The following is an 18,980-nucleotide window of genomic DNA, read 5'->3' as shown; positions in this document are numbered from 1 at the left end:
ATGAAACTTTGTTATGTAGGAAGTAGGAACCCAGAGCTGCAATTACAAGGGGGCGCGGGGTGACAAAGGATTTTTTCCTTAAGAGGGCAGGAAACTTGCTTTGTTGTTCACCGGCGGATCGCCAGGGCCTTAGCACAATGCTGGCCACTTCCTCGGCGGTCAATAACGCCTCGAGCTGGCTGGCGGCAGGCTCGCAGGACGCTGTCGATCACCGACAGACGCTGGAGCCTCTCCTTTTGGATCAGGCAGGGCCACGAAGGCTCAGCCCGGTCCCCGACAGCGCGGCACCCTCATGCTAACCTCACCCGCCCGGGCCGCCTGGAAACCCGGGCCCGGGAAGACAGACGCGGACGCGCCGAAGAGCTGAGGGGTGGGTGGGGAGAGCAGAGCTCCACCCGCTGACAGGCTTTTTCCTCCAGACTCCTGATTCCCCGCTGGCGCCTCCCAAACTGCTTATTTCCTTGCACACCTCGGGGCGGGCCGGAAGTGACGCCGCTAGTCGCGCGTGATTGGCGGAAGCCTAAATTGCTTTGCGGCCGGTACGGAAATCTCTTTCCTTTCGACTTCCGCTCCTGGTCCATGTGAGACAGGCTGCTGAGATGAACGCGAACCAGGCTGCGGAGAGGTGAGGGGTAGCGGTCCGAGGGAGGGGGAGGGTCTGAGCCTCGCTGGGGGTCGGTTTTCCCGGCTTTTGAGAAACAGAGGCCATCTTTTAGCTGGCGACAGTTGTTCCCCTCCCAGGATCTCACGATTCGTTACTGTTTTCATGATCCATGCTTTAAAGCCCTATTAATTTAATTCGCCCCCTCCGCTCTGCATCTTAGTCTCATCCTTGGTCCTGTTGGCGGTTTCTCCCGCTCCAGAGAAGTTAATATGTAGCACTTTCCTCATCACGTGACTCCTTTTGATGCCGCTGGTGCGGAGCGTTTCCGCCTACTGCGCAGGCAGTGACTTTGTTATAAACTCGCCTTATCTTGGAAACCTTTGTTAATTGGTGTCATCCACGACATTTTAATTAAGTACCTGCTTTGCTGAACACGCTTCAGCTGCTTTCTTCCAATTCCCTGTTTTTTGATTTCTGAGAATAAGTGATCAAGATGTCACTTTTGAGTAAGCAGCACCTATACAGGTGTCTTCCATGTGGCGGTTGCTTAGAAATATTAATGGTGAAGTTGCCTTGCCTCAAGGGCCAGCAACAGCATCTTCTGCCACCTTACCTAGGGTCTGACATTTTTATAGCCTCCCAGAGGTCCCAGAGGTGGAAAATGCAGTGCTAATCAATCACTGAAGAGTATTAGATCTTTCCATTTTCATGCAGTTCTGTATGGATACCACGAACACTGCTCACCTTTTAACGGGTGATGCCTGCCTTCTGCAGTCCAGATTGTATGTCTTGGAAAATTTCCAAAGATGCTCAATAGTACTTGCTTTGCACCTCTTCCAGGGGATAAGACTCTTCTGTACTGAGAACTGAAGTTATGTTTTAGAGATCATTTCAATATAAGAAAAATTCCTTCAAGTGATAGTATTTCTCTTTTATCTCCTTTAGCAACCTCCTGGTTTCGAACCAACAGAAAGAACTAGAGGATTTGCCAAAAGACTACCCCTTGAGCACCAGTGAAGATGAAGTGAGTGACACCTGCTAAACTGCCTTCTCCAATTTCCCTTCTGTTTCAAAATTAGGGTAGAGGACACACTTCATGGAAGGAAAAGGGGTGGCAACATTGTTTATACTTGTTCAGGTCTCACAAATAAATTACTTACAATTTTCCAAATTAGAGCATTCCTACTAAACCTAAGCCAAAATGGCAGAAAGCAAAGAAGTGATTACCTTAGAACATACCCTGCTAATAGAAACTCAAAATAAATCAAGATAAAGCATAGATGCTCACAGACACAGTGAAAGCTATGGCAGCTTGATGCTGAGATGCTAAGTGTAGTTTCTGGGGAGGGGGCTCAGTGGTGCCACTTGGAGTGTGTGTGCCATATGATTTCCCTATTTCCAAGTTTGGATTTCCATAGAGAGTTACTTGATTTTCTGACTGAAATATACACATGCATAATTAAGCTGGGCAGCTGCTATAGGAATTCCAGCTCTTTATTCTCTTGAGAAAACTACTTAGATTGGCTTTTTTATGTCAAGGTTCCCATGTCAGATCACACTATATATTCTATACAGAAATATTATTCTCATGGCACTTTTCTTAAAACCAATGAAGACAGAAGCATGGCATTAGCTCCTGGTTACTAAGGCTCTATATTCGTTACCGTGGGGAAATTTCAGTTTTTGAAGCAGTTCTTCCTGTTTGAGCTGGAATGCCTGCATGCCAGACCTCATCTGATTTCCCACTTCTCCACTGACCAAAAGAATGGGAGATTTTACATGTGCCTCAGTTTCCATACTGTCTTTTCCTTCCCCTTATCATTCTCATGGTTCTTCCTTTTTCTGTTTCCAGGGGGACAATGATGGAGAAAGAAAGCATCAGAAGCTTCTGGAATCAATCAGTTCACTTAATGGAAAGGATAGGTAACGTTCCCTTCAATATGGACATTTCTAACTAGCTGATTCCATGGGACTTATCTGCAGCTAACATTCAGTGCCGAAGACAACATTTTTCAGCATCATTCTTAAGAGCATGTACTTTGGAGACTGTAGGTAAATCCTCTGCACATCAGCTTCTTCAAATAGAAAATAAGATTGACATGTCCCAAAGTCACTAGAATAAGTGGCAGATCGGGTATTCAGATCCAGACATGTTTGAATCCAAGTCCAATACCTTTTTCACTATGCCTACCTTGCACTGCCTTGTGTTTTTGAGAGGCTTGTTTTCATTAAGAGATGGTTAAACTACTGTGTCCAGCTTAGGAACAGATTTCCTGGTTATTTTGTGACAAAACCTAATTCTAGAATAAACATGAAAGGAAAGCATTGTTTGAAGAGAGGTGTTTGTTCCCCAGCAGACTGTATCCATTCTCTATGTATTCTGTTTTGCTTAATTTCAGGCAGAAATTGGCTGATAGGTCTGAGGCTAGTCTGAAGGTGTCAGAGTTCAGTGTAAGTTCTGAAGGTAAGTTAACAAAGGAAACTGTCTGCATGGACCTTGTGGAATTCCAAAAGCATAATGGTCTACTTCCCCTTGGCGCCCTCTTTCCAGCTATTTTTGATGTGGTTAGTGAATCATACCATACATACTTACCCATGAGTGAATGAAGAAGGGTAATCGGATGCTCTTGAACTTCTTCCATTTCTAAAAGAAAATGAAAAGGCCACAGTCAAGATCTGCCATAGAGCTTAATGAGCTAACTGTATCTAAGGTTACTTTTTTTCCTTATGCGTGCTCACCCAAGAAGCAATTTTTACCCCTAGGTGGGGAAATGGTATCACCCCATTTGAGAATATATGATCTAGTAAATAGCAGAGTAGAGATTTTCACTTGACACTGAGTCTAGGTGCCAAATCTTTCCCACTGTATTCACAACTTAGGTAATGTGAATGAGTTAGGCACTTTTAGTGATCTTTAATGTAATCTTTCAGCACTGGTAACAATGTATTCTCCCAAGCTTACCCATTCAGCATATACTGTACCTCTACTATATATGAGTTTCAGGATTGGTTTAGATACAGAGTAAAGAATAAGTGATGGACCTCCTGGGGCTTACATTCTAAGGCAGTGAAACAGTAAGGGAATTATAACAAAATGATAGTCAGGAGACTAAGCAGCTACTTTCCTTTGGCTGCTGCTGCTGCTAAGTCGCTTCAGTTGTGTCCGACTCTGTGCGACCCCAGAGATGGCAGCCTACCAGGCTCTTCTGTCCCTGGGATTCTTCAGGCAAGAACACTGGAGTGGGTTGCCATTTCCTTCTCCAATGCATGAGAGTGAAAAGTGAAAGTGAAGTTGCTCAGTCGTGTCTGACTTTGTGATCCCGTGGACTACAGCCTACCAGGCTCCTCCATCCATGGGATTTTCCAAGCAAGAGTACTGGAGTGGGTAAGCATGAATGAAATGCCTCTGAAGAGGCAAAACTTAAACTGAGATCTGAATAACAAGAAAAGTCAAGCATGCAGAGACAGGGAGTAGTGTTCCAGGTAAGGGAGCAGCTGGTGCAAAAGCACTGAGGGAGATAATATGGTCAGCATGATTGAAGAAGAGGAGCAAAGTCAGTGTGGCTGGACCATCCTCCACTTATGGATAACTTGAGATTGGAGAGGCAGACAGGGTGGTGGTTTAGTCACTAAGAATCGTGTCCAACTCCTGTGATACCATGGATTGTAGCCTGCCAGGCTCCTCTGTCCATGGGATTCTCCAGGCAAGAATACTAGAGTGGTTTGCCATTTCCTTCTCCAGGGGATCTTCCCAACCCAGGAATCAAACCTGGGTCCCCTGCATTGCAGGCAGATTCTTGACCCACTGAGCTGTGAGGATAATGGGGAGTCATTGGAGGACTTTCTGCAGGATCATGACATCCTGTGATTTACAGTTTTAAAACACTGGCTGCTGTGTGAAGAATGAATTGCAGTGGGCAAGCATGGAACCAGAAAGACCAGGAGAAAAGCAAATGACTGTTTTAAATAGTTTTCTCACTTCTACACTTCAACACGTTTGGGGATGTAGGAAAGCAGTGCCATCACTCTGGCTAGTGATGGAAGTAAGAGGGCTATTCCTGCTTCCCTGCACACCTGCCTGGCTACCAGCACTTTCTGCTGAGGTGATGCTGAGGTTTTGCCTCACTTCTGTCTGACCAGAAAGTTTGGCCTTTCTACAGGATCAGGAGAAAAGCTGGTCCTTTCAGATCTGCTTGAGCCTGTTAAAACTTCATCTTCATTGGCTGCTGTGAAAAAGCAGCTGAATCGAGTGAAATCGAAGAAGACTGTGGAGTTACCACTTCACAGAGAAGAGATTGAGCGGGTAAGTCAAAGAAAATGTGGTCCACTAAGGGGAAGAAACTGACCAAGAAAAAAAGGGCAAGATGAGAAGCGGGGAAGGCCTGAGAAGTGGGAGGGGGGCAAGTTGTGGTTGCCTCACCTTGGAAAAGATTAAAACTAATCTCAGGGCAAGTGCAGTCCTGAGAAGTAAGCAAGAGCTAATCTCTAGCATCCTGATTCTTTCTTGGACTGAGTAACGTGGCCTCCTAATTTCTTGCTGGTTCTTTTGAGTTTAATGCCTCATTTCATGGCTCTTTCTTTCTGTGTGCTTTTGCCTGTTTCAGATCCACAGAGAAGTGGCATTCAATAAAAGCTCCCAAATCCTCTCCAAATGGGATCCTGTCGTTCTGAAGAACCGGCAAGCAGAGCAGCTGGTTTTTCCCCTGAGCAAGCCCCAATCAGCCTTTGCTCCCATCGAACATGTGGTCAATGGCTGGAAGGTTAGTGCCCCTTGAAAGGTGAGGTCACACAGCATGGACATTGCAGAGCCTGCAGTTGGTCTCATTAGACATGTTAAGCGGAAATGGCAACTGTGGTCATTTTAGTTGAGTGATTAGAAAGGGAGGGGGTGGGAAAGCAAGATTCATAGGCGGTAGCTCACCCTTCCTCAGCTTGGAGTGTCCCCTACATGGTTGTTGTTTAGTCCCTGAGTTGTGTCCGACTCTGCCGCCCCATGGACTGTAGCCTGCCAGGCTCCTCTGTCCATGGGGTTTCCCAAGCAAGAATACTGGAGCAGGTTGCCATTTCCTTCTCCAGGGGATCTTCCCAACCCAGGGATCGAACCCACATCTCCTGCAGTAGCAGGCAGATTCTTTACCACCAGGGAGGTATTCTGAGCCACCAGGGAGCCCTCCTCCCCCACATACACATGATTATCTCCATGTTTTTGTGTGATGACGTTTGATTTGCCAATAGAGAAGGAACATCGTGATGTTTTATTTTTCACACCCTGGTTTTTTAAAAGCTTTTACAGCCAGCATTTTGATCTGGGGAGAGTCAGGAACCTGGCAGCATTAATGATGCCTTAGGCAGGATATATGAGCAGCAGGACCGAAGTTTACTTGAAAAGGAACACCACATTAAAATATAGCAGATTGGTGATAATAACTAGAATCTTAGCAAGTAACTCATTATGACTGAGCTGCAGAAAATAAAAATTATATTTTAGAGCTGGGTTTCCCAAACACTAATCTCTGGCAAATTTTTCAATCATCTGAACTGTAAGGATAATTGTGAATATGGTGGTGTCGGGTTGTCAGCTATTTTTTATCATGAAGTTATTCTTTCCACTTTAATGGTGTTGAAATAGCTTATCTGTTATGAAATGGTGGTGGTGGTAAATGATGGGGCCAGAGGTGGAACAGTAGTTAAGCCAATGGCAAAGTTAAAAAGTTAGTAGTCCCATGTTGTACCTGAAGTGTCAGTGTTTAGTCTGAACAACTTCAGAACAGCTAGCCTTTCTTTTCCAATACACCATTGGTTATGGAGTCTATACGGGGGTGTTCTGTCTTCAGCAGAAGGATAGTCCAAAATAGCAGTGCCCAAACCCTGGATAGATGGTTTCTCTGCTTTCTGTAAATCCCAAAATGGTGTCGTATGTGTCAGGAAGTTGAGATAATTAAAGCTCATCAAAGTAAACATGGCTTGCCGTCAAAGCTAGACATTGAGCAAGGTGTTGCTTATTATGGGGATAAACTCTGTTTCTGATGTTGTTATTGAAAGTCACCACCATTCTCTTTCTAGGATGCTTCCTTTTCCACATGAAAATGAGATCAGGTTTAAAGTGTGGCTGCAGGATGGAAGGGAGACTTTAGGAAAAAAATTTTAAGAGGTAATACAATTTGCAGGATTTGAAAATAAGTATAGAAGAAATGTAGCATTTGACCCCACCCCTGTCCCCCATCTGCTCATTTTTACCCCCATACTCTCACCCAGAGGTCACTACTCCTACAAGTTATTTGTTCTTATTAAATTAAAAGTTTTATGGATATATTTATGTTTATCTCATTTTTTAAAATCAAAAAAGTAGTAGTAATCTACTCCACACTGTTCTGCACCTTGCTTTTTCCAAATGCTGGTGTGATCTTGGAGGTGGCAGGCAAATGCCAAGTTGGTCAGTGAAGATGAGAGTGGGGGAGGGGTTGCACTGAGAATGGTGCAGCCAGTCTGAGGTTCATTTTTGCGAAATTATACCAACATGGCACAGAGAAGTCAGGGGGTCCTTGGTGACTAGTAGCACCTTAGAAGGCAGAGCCCAGGGGCTAGCAGTATACTAGTGTTTCTGGAAATAAAGAATCTAAAAAGTCAGCACTTACAGTTTTGGTCCAGCTTCCTAAAATTCCATTTGACTCTAGCTGAGAAGCATTAAGGGGGATAATGCGTGAGAAAGCATTTGTAAACAGCAAAGTGCTAGAAATGAGGTAAGGTAACTTACCACCCACTCCCTTCTTCCCTCCCCTAGCAGCTGGCACCACCATTTCCAGAAGTGTGCTCCTCCAAACCTTCCTTTCTCGGTGTGCCTGGGGGTGGGCTAGGGGGTACTGGCAGAGTCTGGTTGCTAGAAAATAGCACAGGCCACTCTTGAGAGTTAGGCAGACCATGGTGTGTGCCAGACACCCTTTTAAATGGTATGAAAAGATGGTAAAGAAACCCCTTTGACTTAGAGGGCAAACTGATTTTATTCATCAAACCCACTGGATTTTAAACTTTACAAAAATGAAGTAAAGCTTATCAGCTGATGAGGAACATGCTTTGGAAAGAGCTGGTGCCTGTTCTGTCACCCTCTTCCCTACTACCTTCCTGAAACTTCTTTGAAAATGCATTAGTGAAGGGCCTCCCAATGGCCACATCCCAGGTCTGTGTCTTCAGCCTATTTGACACCATTAACATATCGTGATTAAAACTGCTGCCTTGGAACATAGGCTTGCTGTTGTTTTCGTGTCCGTTTTGGTTTTTATCTGACTTTCTTAGTCCTTTTTTATCCTTGGGCTGTAAACATGGTACAGATCACTGTCAACTCCCGATTTCTCGACCCGTGTTGCACATGACTCACAGGCCTCACCTGGGTCTCCCCTGTGCACCTGAACTTGACACACGACAAAGTACACCTAGTATTTTCCTTCCCCAGATGCTTAAGCTGTACTATGACCTTCATGCTGTACCTCAGTCAGTGACATAATTCCTCCCCTCAACTGCCAGCCCATGCAGGGGGTGAGTCCTGTAATTCTGTCTCACAGCCCTGGTGCCTTGTGTTATTTTCATTTGACACTTTCCATAGAACCCCTTACACAGTCACCAGGCTTTTCTCTCCAAAACACAGCACCAGTTGTCAGTTTTCTGCTTAAAATCCTTCAAAAGGTTCTCCACTTACAGAATAAGACAGAAGTACCGGGCATCTTAGCTACACTGGACAATGCATTGTTCCCTAACGTATCTTTCCCTTCCCTAGATCTGTGTTTTGCTTATACACATCTCTCCCTTTAGGTTTTTTTTCCCCCTCCTTGTAGAATTGTGCTGAAGCCTCAAAGCCTAATTCAAAAAGTCTCTTCCTTCCCCAAGCCTACCCCATCTCCTAATCGGAATTGTTCCTTCCTCTGTGATTACTCCTATGGACTTTTAACCCATCATGTTGGTGATGGTGCAGTGTCTTTCCTCTGAAAGGCTATGAGCTCTATGAGGACAGGTACTATCTTAATTAATTGTGTATTCCTAGCACCCCACACAAATGCCTGGAATGTAGCTACAATCAATAAGTGTTTGTAAATTGAATTGAGTCAGAGGGAGATTACAACATTGTAATATAAATCATTTTATAGCTTGTGATTGATCACTACTGCAAATACTAAAAATGGAAGAACATGCACCTTTACTATTCAGTAGGATAGGCTTACGGTTCGATCAGTAGGGTAGTGTAACATGGGATGATGTGTGTTTACGCATTTGTCCAGATATTTGTAAGTTTAACACTGACTGTGATATATATGGCTTTTCAAGAAAACCACATAAAATATGTGCATGAGGTTTGAAACTGGCTCTTGCCCAGGGCTATCTTTATGCCTTGCCAAAGCGGACCATGACATGATCAGCCTGATTATTTTAGCCATCCTTACAATATCAGTCAAGCAGCAAATGGGGTCTTTTGTTGACATGTGAAGTCACTGGTTCACAGTCCATTTCGTTTCATTAGCATAGACACCACCTAGCATGCAAAGTTATCTGGAAAGTGAAGCATCAGAGCCAAGTTAAAAATTGACTAGAGTTAAATTTGAACTGTCAGGAAGCAGGCTAATTACCTGGAGGTCATTTTATTAAAGGCGGTGTCTTTTTGTGTTCATCTTAAGACCTAACCTCCCCTTTCCTCTAGAAATATTCTTAAAGGCAGGCTGATACAGATCTGAGGTCCCTAACTTTGTGTTAAGAGTAATCTGCTTCAAATATACATAAGAATCCAGGGACCATTTGGTTTTGTGTCTCTCTAGACTGACAATTTGGTACTGCTGTTCCTCTGTCCTGCAGGCATTTACCTTAAGAGCATCCTGCTTTGATTCTTAAGAGAATGGTATTGTTTTATATATATTGGTCATCTGAACACAGAGTGATTCCCTCAGTAATATTAGAGAGTAACCTCAGAGGCCCCTTGCTGAAGTTACCTTAAATCAGAATAAAATGTAAGGCTTTACGTGCACACTTGAACAGCAAGCCTAGAACCCCCTTCTTTTGCTGTAATAGCCCATCCTGTCCAGTTTGTGATTCCAGTCACTGTGTAGATGGCCAAAGGATTGTAAAGAGGGAGACTCTAGGAGCATGACTTAAGACTTACAGTGTTCTGTTACCTCCTTAAGGCAGGAACTCCCCTGGAGCAGGAGATTTTTAATCTTCTCCATAAGAACAAGCAGCCTGTGACAGACCCTTTACTGACTCCCATGGAAAAGGCCTCTCTCAAAGCTATGAGCCTGGAAGAGGTAAGTGTGATAAGCCCTTTCATCCACCCAGGCATGCTCTGTTTCCTCCGGCATTTACCATCAATCCTAGGAGTCACTGTAAATGTCATACATTGTAGGTAAAGATGCGCCGAGCAGAGCTTCAAAGGGCCCGGGCCCTGCAATCCTACTATGAGGCCAGGGCTCGAAGAGAGAAGAGAATCAAAAGCAAAAAGTAAGGAATCCCCTGTGAACCAGCCTTGGGTTCCATGGGAACGTGGCATGGCTAATCACAAGTCCTTAGGAGAGAACCTTTCCCGTGGCAGCTGTGGGGTCCTGTAGGAAAAGTCCCAAAGAGGAGTGACTGGCCTCTTTTTTCCTCACACCAACCTCAGAGAGTTTTGCCTGCTTCAGTGGTGCCTGCTTCTCTGGCTTTGGCTTTCCATCTTGGATTTGCTAAAAAAAACAGGACTGTTCAGTTACTTTCACTCCCTTCCAGGGCATCACGGAGTGGTTCTGCTGAATGAGCTCTGACTTCAACAGCTATGAAGCCAATAGGGCTTCCTTCCTGCCTTTTTTGCCTTTTGGGATCATGTTCTGCTCTTCCCTTGTGCTTGTGCTCTAGAAGCGGAGGGGACTCATTTGTGGAGGTCTGCCCTTGGGGGCTGCAGGGACTGAGGGTCCCACCAAGCCTCGCAGGTCTCCAGCCGGCTCCCTGCAGTCAGCTAGCTCTGTGACGTCCAGTCCATCCCTGGCATTAGGAGACCCCTCATGTGGTGGGGGCACTTACATGTGTGGCACCAGTGGTTCAGCTATATCTCTTCCCTCATACCTCTCTCACCCTATAGGTATCACAGAATTCTGAAGAAAGGAAAGGCCAAGCAAGCCTTAAAAGATTTTGAGAGGCTGCAGAAGGTCAATCCTGCTGCAGCACTAGAAGAACTAGAAAAACTCGATAAGGCCAGAATGATGGTGAGGCTGCCTCTGGCCCCCAACCCTTGAACCTGCTTTTCCTAGAAAGCAATAAAGAGCTCACTGTGCCCTTTCTTTCCAGGAGCGAATGAGCCTTAAGCACCAGAACAGTGGGAAATGGGCAAAATCAAAGGCAATTATGGCCAAATATGACATGGAGGTAAGACGCCATCAGGGTGAAAGGAGATATGGAATTGGAGGAAAGAAAGGCAAAGCAGTCCATAAGGATGCTAGCAGAAGCAGAGTTGGGGAAAAAAAGCCATGTGGATGAATGGAAAACCAGGAATCTAAAAAGGCATCAGAAAATTTCTAAGGCAGGAAAATTATGTGGAAAAGGAGAGATGAAAGAGAAACAGTACCAAAGGCAAGAAGAGAGGAGTTGTATGTTAAAAAAAAAAAGCTTGTTTCACATGTTGATTCCTTGGGGACAAAGAATTTGTCTTCCATTTTGTTCCATACCTGTTAACACAATGGTGTATAAGCAGTTTAAACGGTAGGTACCAGGAAGATTGAGAGGAGGCAGCTCTGAGGAGTGGACTGGGAGAGGTGTGACTGCAGTCACTAATGATAGGTGCTCGTGCTATGACTTTCCCCCAGGCTCGCCAGGCTATGCAGGAACAGCTGGCCAGGAACAAAGAGCTGACGCAGAAGGTCCGGGCAGCCTCTGAGAGTGAGGAAGAGGAGGAAGGCCAGGAGGAAGAGGAAGAACCTCTTGTCCCTGACGTGGTGAATGGGGTGCAGATAAAGGCAAATGGACTGAACCCCTGGATGGTCCAGAATCATTTCACTGATGCCAAAGAGGCTGAGATCCAGAAAGACTTGGAAGATCCTGCTGAGCCTGAAGCCCAGGAGACTTCTGAAAGTGAGGAAGAAAGAGCAGTGGTGGAGGAGGAAACTCTCTTGAAAGAATTTGAGGAAAGGCGATCACTTAGACAGAAGTCTGAGCTCAACCACATGGCGGAGCCAGTGCACAGCCGTGTAACAAAGGGTGAGCAGTGGTACACCACAGAGGGGTGCTGCCTGGTGCTGGTGCTCTTGGCCAACTGAGAGGAAAACTGTGCCCGCCCACCCGTGCTGCAGAGATTAGGCTCTAGAGCCTTTCAAGAGAGTACCATGGGTGCCTGAAGAAAAAATACATTCGTAATGACCGTTTTTCTTCAAAGGCATTTCATAAGCGGGCATCTGCATGGCTCTAGAGTATGTATTCAGTCTTCAGAAAGACAGAAGTACAGCATCCTTGAAGGAGGGGCGGGAGTTAACATCACTGGGACCCGCAAGCCAGAGAGCGGGTAGTGGGCTGGCAAATCTGAAAACTGTTCACAGCTATAGATGCAAAGGTGTATTTTGAGATATTATGAAATGTCTTCAGATCATCACTGCAGTTGTCTGCTTTGTTTGGGGAGGAGGAGTAGCATTTTTAGCACTCTGTTAATGTTGGTTGATATGTTGATGTGGGGTGCGACTTTCTTGATAGGAATGAATGACTGACTACAAGGTATGGGGTAAATTAGAATTGTTAGCCCATGCTCAGACTCGATTTGCATATTATATATATTAGCAACCTTGGCACCCTTGAGGCAGGTTGGAGCTCGTGTTCTGGGGACAAAGCAGGGTGTTATAAAGCCTGCTCAGGAAACTAACTGCACTCAGAAACCACCTGGTCTGGTCAGGTTCTTGGGTACAATTATATTTCCTATAAGAATAATGACTGCATTTACAGACAAGATTCTGTTTTTCCGTGGTTTAAAAAAAATTTTTTTTAGAGCTGTTGTTTAGAATGTATTGGGGGACCTTTGGGGTTTTCAGCTTAAGAGTTCCAGGGTTAGTAATTATAAGCAGTCACTTCCGAAAGGATTGTAGAAAGCACTAGCCACAGGCCAGGATGGTTCCTCCCAGACCCCTCAAAAATTGCCTATCTAGTGAAATATATCAAACAGTTGGTTGTGGAATGAAAGGTAGATAAGAGACGTGGGTTCGACCCTTGGGTCAGGGAGATCTCCTGGAGGAGAACATGGCAACCCACTCCAGTATTGCCTAGAGGATCCCACGGACAGAGGAGCCTGGCGGGCTACAGTCCATGGGGTTGCAAAGAGTCTGATATGACTGAAGCAACTTAGCATAGACAGATGATAAATATGAAAGATCTCAAACCTTTGGGGAAATAGTATCCTAAAATAGTGGGAAGGCATGGACCCCAAACAAAATGAGCAAGGAAAGTTGATCCTTGACAATAAACACACATATCCTCAGGCCAGATCTAAGTAGCTTGTGCCATTGACTTCAAGCCAGAGCTAGAGAAAAGGATGAACTTGGGAACAGGAGCAACTTGAGTCAGTGCAGGGTACAGTCTTGAAGCATGTCACGGCCATGTCTCCCTCGGGGCTCTCAGAGACTAGTGGTGTTTGCTCTGCTCAGATGGCCCTGGTGGCTGGAAAGTGTGAGCTACTTGACTGCCACAGCAGGTTGTGAGATGCTGCTTTAAGGTAAAACAATGCTGTATACAGTTTTTACAAGTAGAAAATCACAGTGTAAATTACAAATAGGACGTCACAGTTTTTAGAAATTACAAATAATATTGTGTTGGCCAAATAGTTCCTTTGGGTTTTTCCCGTAAGCTGCAACAGAAAAATCTGAGTGTTTTGGCCAACTCAATAAATGACAACAAAGTTGCCTTTAGAAGCCAGTTGCTAAAACAGCTTTTTTAATAAAAATGTGGAATTTGGAGAGATCCTCCCAAGTAGAGCCTACTCTCTGGGCAAATTAAGCCACGGCTCTATTTATACAGTCACTGGCAAAGCTAGGAACAGGACCCAGAACATCCGCTTCCTAACATGCTGCTTTTAAATCCTAAACTCCATTGCCTGTGACTTGACAGGTAGTGAACTCACCAGGAGATCTAATGAATGGCATATTCTCTTACCCATTTGTTGTCATTAGCCTGTCTCCCCTGGTGCCCCATGCCCAGCAAGAGGTCAGTAAATGCTTGTGAGACACCACCCACCCTACTTTTCTGACACCTTTCATTGCTTCCCCCAGATCCTAGCAGCCAGGAGGTGCTGTCCGAATTGAGAGCACTGTGTCAGAAACTCATCACGGAGAACCATCAGTCAGGGAAGCAAGAACTGAGTTCAGCGAGGACAGCTCAGAGAGAGGAACCTGCCAGGGAGGAAGAGGAGCCCATGTTGCTGCAGAGGCCAAAGAGAGCTCAGACGCTGGAGGAGCTGGAGGAGCTGGGCAGAGAAGGGTGTGTTGAAAACAAGGAGCTTCCCAGAACTGCAGTGGAAGGGCTGCAGTTGGAGAAGAATCTAAGTAATCATATTGGCGCTCCCAAGGAGAAGAAGAGGAAGGAGCAAATGATTGATCTCCAGAACCTCCTAACCACAAAATCGCCTTCCGTGAAGTCCTTGGCAGTTCCCACGACTGTACAGGAGTTGGTGAGCAGAGCCAGGGTCGCGGGGGGAATCAGAGCTGGCGTGGAAAGTGTCCTTCCTGCACGAGCAATAGAATCGAAAGTTTTCTGCTGGGGGCACATGGCGGTAGTTGAGAGGTCCAGAATAGTATTGCCCAGGCTGGTCCCAGTGACAGCTTAATAGATGCAATTATGAGTGCCGCTGAGACTCCCTCATCTTAAATTCTGAGCCACCACATCCTCCCTGTCCTGTGACTCTAAAGCTCTCATAGGACAGAGGGACTCATTCAAAGATCTGGCCAGATGCCAGGCAGGACAACTCAAAGGTGAGTGAGTTTTGCTCTACTCAGTAGGATCTCAAATGGTCTGGGGCTCCCTGATTAAGTCATTGAAACTGCTCAAGTGAGGAGCCCCGGCACCTGTCTTTTCAGGGATATAAACTGAAGGACTCCCACATTCTAGCCAGGCCCACTTGGAGCTCCCCCTCCTGACACTGACTGGTTCCTTCCTCCACCCTACAGTTTTCTTCTTGAAAGTTTTAAATCGTGTCCTATGGTAACAAGCTAGGGATATTTACCCTAGAGAGAAGATCAGAGCTTGGTTGGCTGCCGGTTGGTTTGTAGTGCAAGACCATCGTTGTTCCGCACTTCCCCCTAGAGGGCGCTAGAGTGTCACAACCCAACCATCTTGCCACAAACCTCGGCTCAGGAGGCAAGCCGTAACTGTTCTTGTTTCTTCCCAGGAAGATGAAGAAGAGAGAGATCAAAGGCAGATAATAAAGGAAGCTTTTGCTGGGGATGATGTCATCAGAGACTTCTTGAAAGAGAAGAGGGAAGCTATGGAGGCGAGTAAGCCAAAGGACCTGGACCTGACTCTGCCTGGCTGGGGCGAGTGGGGTGGTATGGGCCTGAAGCCCAGTGCCAAGAAGAGACGCAGGTAAGTACAGGAAAGAAAGCCCGTTCGAAGGGCACCAGGTTCTCCCACTTCACCCTCACGTGTCCTCTCTGCCCTTTTGACTAAGTCCTTAATGCTCTTAGTCAGACACCCTGCTGTTCTGCTTTCCAGGTTTCTCATTAAAGCCCCTGAGGGTCCTCCAAGGAAAGACAAGAATTTGCCAAACGTGATTATCAATGAGAAGCGGAACACCTATGCAGCAGCTCACCAGGTGAGGGATAGAGAGCAATTTAGCAGCCTCCTCCTCCTGTTGCCTGGCTCTCCTCCTCGGGAGGAGCGTTCTAGGGCTCTGTGGTCAAGAGGGGGGTGTGATCTTGACCACAGATCAGATCTATTCTTGTTTTCACTGGCTCTGAGATGAATAACTCCCCAGATTGACTCTGTTGGTGGGTAGGTTAAAACTGAATCTTTGTAGCATTGGTGAAGCCCCCAAATTTGCATTTTCAGCCAGTACCCTAGAAAATGCTGATGCAAATAGGTCTGAAAAAACTCAGAGTTGCTATTCTTTGGGCTTGTGCTTATAGTCCAGGTAATGTTTGGAGGCTATAGGTTTAACCTACGTCCTAAGAAAAATGACCAACTTGTTCAGGACAGTGAAAGGATGTAAAACTGTATCATATGATAATAAGCTAGGGATGTTTACCCAAGAGAAGAGCAAACTTGAGCACAATCATGGCTTTCAACTTTATTGAAGGCTTTTGTTTGGAGTGCAGCCACATAACATTTCTATTAGAGGAAAGGCAGGATTCCCATTCAAGGAAAAACTTTCTGCTGGTCCAAAGAGAGAAAGGGTTGCTCTGGGGGTGTGAGCATGCATAGAGGGGACTTGGGAATGAGATGGGACTCAGTGACCTTTACGTTCCCTTCAGTTCTGAAAATCTATGACCCCGAGATCTACTCTAGTCAGTTTAATATTGAAATGAGTTGTATTTTTCATTCTAAAGAGGGGGGGAGCTATTTAATAGGTACAGAAGAGAGGAGAAAAATATGATTTCAATAATACTCTGTCAACCCCACTAAGACCCTCCCTTAACCTAAAGAATCTGTGTCCTTCACCACCACCAGGACTGCCTGGCAGTACTCAAGCTTCTCTTTGAGTGTTCCATTGAGTATCTCCAGAGACTACTGATTGTAACTTCCCCATTTTTCTGCTTATGTCTTTTTCCTCCTTTTGGGCCTTGGGGAAGCATTTAAAGATTATTTAAGTCTGAAACCAGCACTTTGGTGGGATGCAAAAGTGTCCTGGGCAAAGAAATGAGACTTGGGAAGAGCATGAAGCTGAGTGTAGTGGCCTGGTGGAGTTCAGGATTTGGGAGTAAATCTTTGGGTTCCTTAAAACATCAATGCTATGAATCAAGGGAAGGAAAAGGAAGGGGATGAAGAGGCAGGAGAGGCACAGATAAACCAGTACTCAGATGTCTGGTAGTCACAATGCTATATAGGAAGACCCATTAGGGGCCAGCAACCCTGCAGCTACTTAGTGTTCCTCTTGCCACAGGGGCCTTGTTGGGATGGTTTTTCATCCCTCCATGGTTGGGCAAGCCTGGGGGAAGGGAGTTTTTGATCCCAATTGGGCCCCTCCCAAGTGTCATCAAGCAGCTTGGCACTCCTAAGGTTGGATGGGTGCGTGGCCATACCTTGGCCACTCGGTAGCTCCACTGGCCACAGCCATCATGTAGGCTTATGTGCTAAAACTCCCTGGCCAGCTGCCATTAGAGTTTACAGCCTTGGCTCAGGCCAAGTCACTCTGCCTTCCTTTCCAGGTGCAGGTGCTTCCGCATCCATTCACACACCATCAACAATTTGAAAGGACCATCCAGACCCCCGTAGGATCTACATGGAACACCCAGAGGGCCTTCCAAAAGCTGACCATGCCCAAGGTTGTCACCAAGCCAGGCCATATCATTAAGCCTATCAAAGCAGAGGATGTGGGCTACCGATCTTCCTCAAGGTCGGACCTCTCTATTGTACAGAGGAATCCAAAACGACTCTCCATACGTCACAAAAAACATCTGGAGAATAACTGTGTGGATTGAATTGCTGAAGTAGTGACACCATGGTGCCGGGAACCAATAGCCCTGACTGTTCCTCCACTGGCCTGGTTTTACTTGGAGCTGCAAGATGATTCCAAAACAAGCTTAGCACACCATGGGTGTAGTTAAGCCACATTTTAGAAATAAAGGCATTTTTATCTAACTGGAATGTTTACTATGTTGTTATTTTCTTACCAAGGACTAAGTTGTCCTAAATTGGACTAGAGGGAAGTTACCCTAGGCTATGACCTTAAGTCCATGTCAGATATAACCATAAATAATCAGTTTTAAGTCAGAAATAGTAACTAAATATTGTATATTCTCAACCTCTGAACCTAGCAGCAGTATGCACAAATCAGGCAATTGGATTCTGCTCGGGGCTAGTCCTGGGCTTCCCATGTGGTGCTAGTGGTAAAGAACCTGCCTGCCAATGCAAGAGATGTAAGAGACACAGGTTGGATCCCTGGGTTGGGAAGATTCCCTGCAGGAAGGCACCGCAACCACTTCAGTATGAAGAATTTATGTGTGAGCCTCCCAGCTCACAGGTTACAGTCTAGAGCAGTTAGCACTTTTAGTCTTACTTTATAGATGAGGTAAATGAGCTTTCAGAAATAAAGCTCTATTCCCTTTACTTCCTAATGAAGGGCCAACTCCTCACAATTGTTTATGATTTATTCAGGTGTTACTTTGCTATATGGCAGTTCATGGTCAGCTTCTCAGCTCTTAGGAACCTGCCTTTCTCTGGATGACCATATGTATCAAAAGGGCCCCTGCAGCCAGAGATTCCTAACAAGAAACTGGAGAAACCCCCTATGATACAGAAAGGACATAGCCACTAGCGCACTTCACCTATTGTCTTGGAGATAGGTCCCCACAGTCTTTTTAGACCTTTTCAATTTTTATGTCACAACCTTATGAGAATTTTAAATTATGAACCCTCACCAGAAAAACAAACACCTACACCATTTTACATACAGCTTCAGGAGCTTTGCAGACATTTGAAATCCTGGGTTAAAAGTTCTGCCCCTCCACGAATTTCCTTTTGCAATTCTCCCCACCAGTATGGCTCTTTTTTTCTGAGCCCATCACTCCCCAAGTCAGTTTCTACCTCAATGGTAACTAGTCACAATGCCTTTATTTTATAGGTTTAAGATTTCAGTTAGTGACCGAGTAAGCACTGGGACCCTAGACTTAACTCTGAAGCCAAAAGCCACGCCACACGTGTCTCAAATTCTCAGTGGCAGCTGTGGACCCCGGCTAACACTGCTCATCCTCTCAAGAACCTGCCCGGTGCTAGGAAGGGAACTGAGTATGTTGATCGTGTTCAGAGCTGAAGGGGTATTTTTAAATTATCCACTGGTTTGAAATTATCTGCGATCCACTTGCTGGCTGACACTGCCCGTATGGAGGAATGGGGGACCCCTGCCAATTCCTGCCTCTCTTTAAGAGACCTTAAGCTTCTCTTGCACTCTTTTGAGCACAAAGCTCCCACTTCTGTCCCACCCACCCCCCCAAAATCGAAGCACCCAATCAAGTGCCCCCAGTAAACGGCCAATCCCTTTCTACTTTCTCGGGACCCTCCTCAGCGCCGTGTGTTCCCCGCGGCCCACGAGTGATGCAAACGACCCTATCCTTCCAAGGGGAGGACAGGCGCTGTAACGTGCTATAAACGACTCCCACTCCCTGCCTTCCAAGCCCCCAAACGGATTCGATTGTTGTTTCGTGGGGCTTTTTTTTTCTTTTCTTCCTCCGAACCTCCGAAGTGTTCT

At 45.7% G+C, this 18,980-nt stretch overlaps 1 protein-coding gene and 1 long non-coding RNA gene across 2 annotated transcripts in view; one reads left to right on the top strand and one right to left on the bottom strand.

Moving 5' to 3' along the window:
- The window catches only part of LOC120881474, a 57,880-nt gene extending 42,909 nt beyond the window's left edge, over window positions 1-14,971 (bottom strand). The window contains exons 1-2 of the long non-coding RNA XR_005725314.1: window positions 14,802-14,971; window positions 3,198-3,248 (exon numbers count right to left, since the gene is read on the bottom strand). This is a non-coding gene — a long non-coding RNA (uncharacterized LOC120881474). The remainder of the gene's footprint in view (window positions 1-3,197; window positions 3,249-14,801) is intronic.
- UTP14A (UTP14A small subunit processome component) lies at window positions 549-17,380 on the top strand. The gene is made up of 15 exons (XM_040265179.1): window positions 549-625; window positions 1,550-1,628; window positions 2,457-2,527; window positions 3,004-3,068; window positions 4,765-4,907; window positions 5,209-5,364; window positions 9,766-9,885; window positions 9,984-10,078; window positions 10,692-10,815; window positions 10,898-10,975; window positions 11,413-11,803; window positions 13,852-14,249; window positions 14,967-15,160; window positions 15,290-15,389; window positions 16,942-17,380. The coding sequence occupies exons 1-15, from the start codon at window positions 600-602 to the stop codon at window positions 17,212-17,214; spliced, it is 2,313 nt and encodes a 770-aa protein (XP_040121113.1). The 5' UTR covers window positions 549-599; the 3' UTR covers window positions 17,215-17,380.
- Window positions 17,381-18,980: the final 1,600 nt, after the last annotated feature.

Source organism: Oryx dammah, unplaced genomic scaffold (assembly GCF_014754425.2).
Source record: "Oryx dammah isolate SB20612 unplaced genomic scaffold, SCBI_Odam_1.1 HiC_scaffold_23, whole genome shotgun sequence".
NCBI lineage: Eukaryota > Metazoa > Chordata > Mammalia > Artiodactyla > Bovidae > Oryx > Oryx dammah.
This window is presented reverse-complemented; position numbering and strand designations above follow the sequence as displayed.

Bases quoted from the DNA above. Each gene is read 5' to 3' on its own strand.
- UTP14A (XM_040265179.1), top strand. From the start codon at position 600: ATGAACGCGAACCAGGCTGCGGAGAG. The intron at 15,161-15,289 runs GTAAGTACAGGA...TCTGCTTTCCAG, and splicing joins AGTGCCAAGAAGAGACGCAG to GTTTCTCATTAAAGCCCCTG. The intron at 15,390-16,941 runs GTGAGGGATAGA...CTTCCTTTCCAG, and splicing joins CCTATGCAGCAGCTCACCAG to GTGCAGGTGCTTCCGCATCC.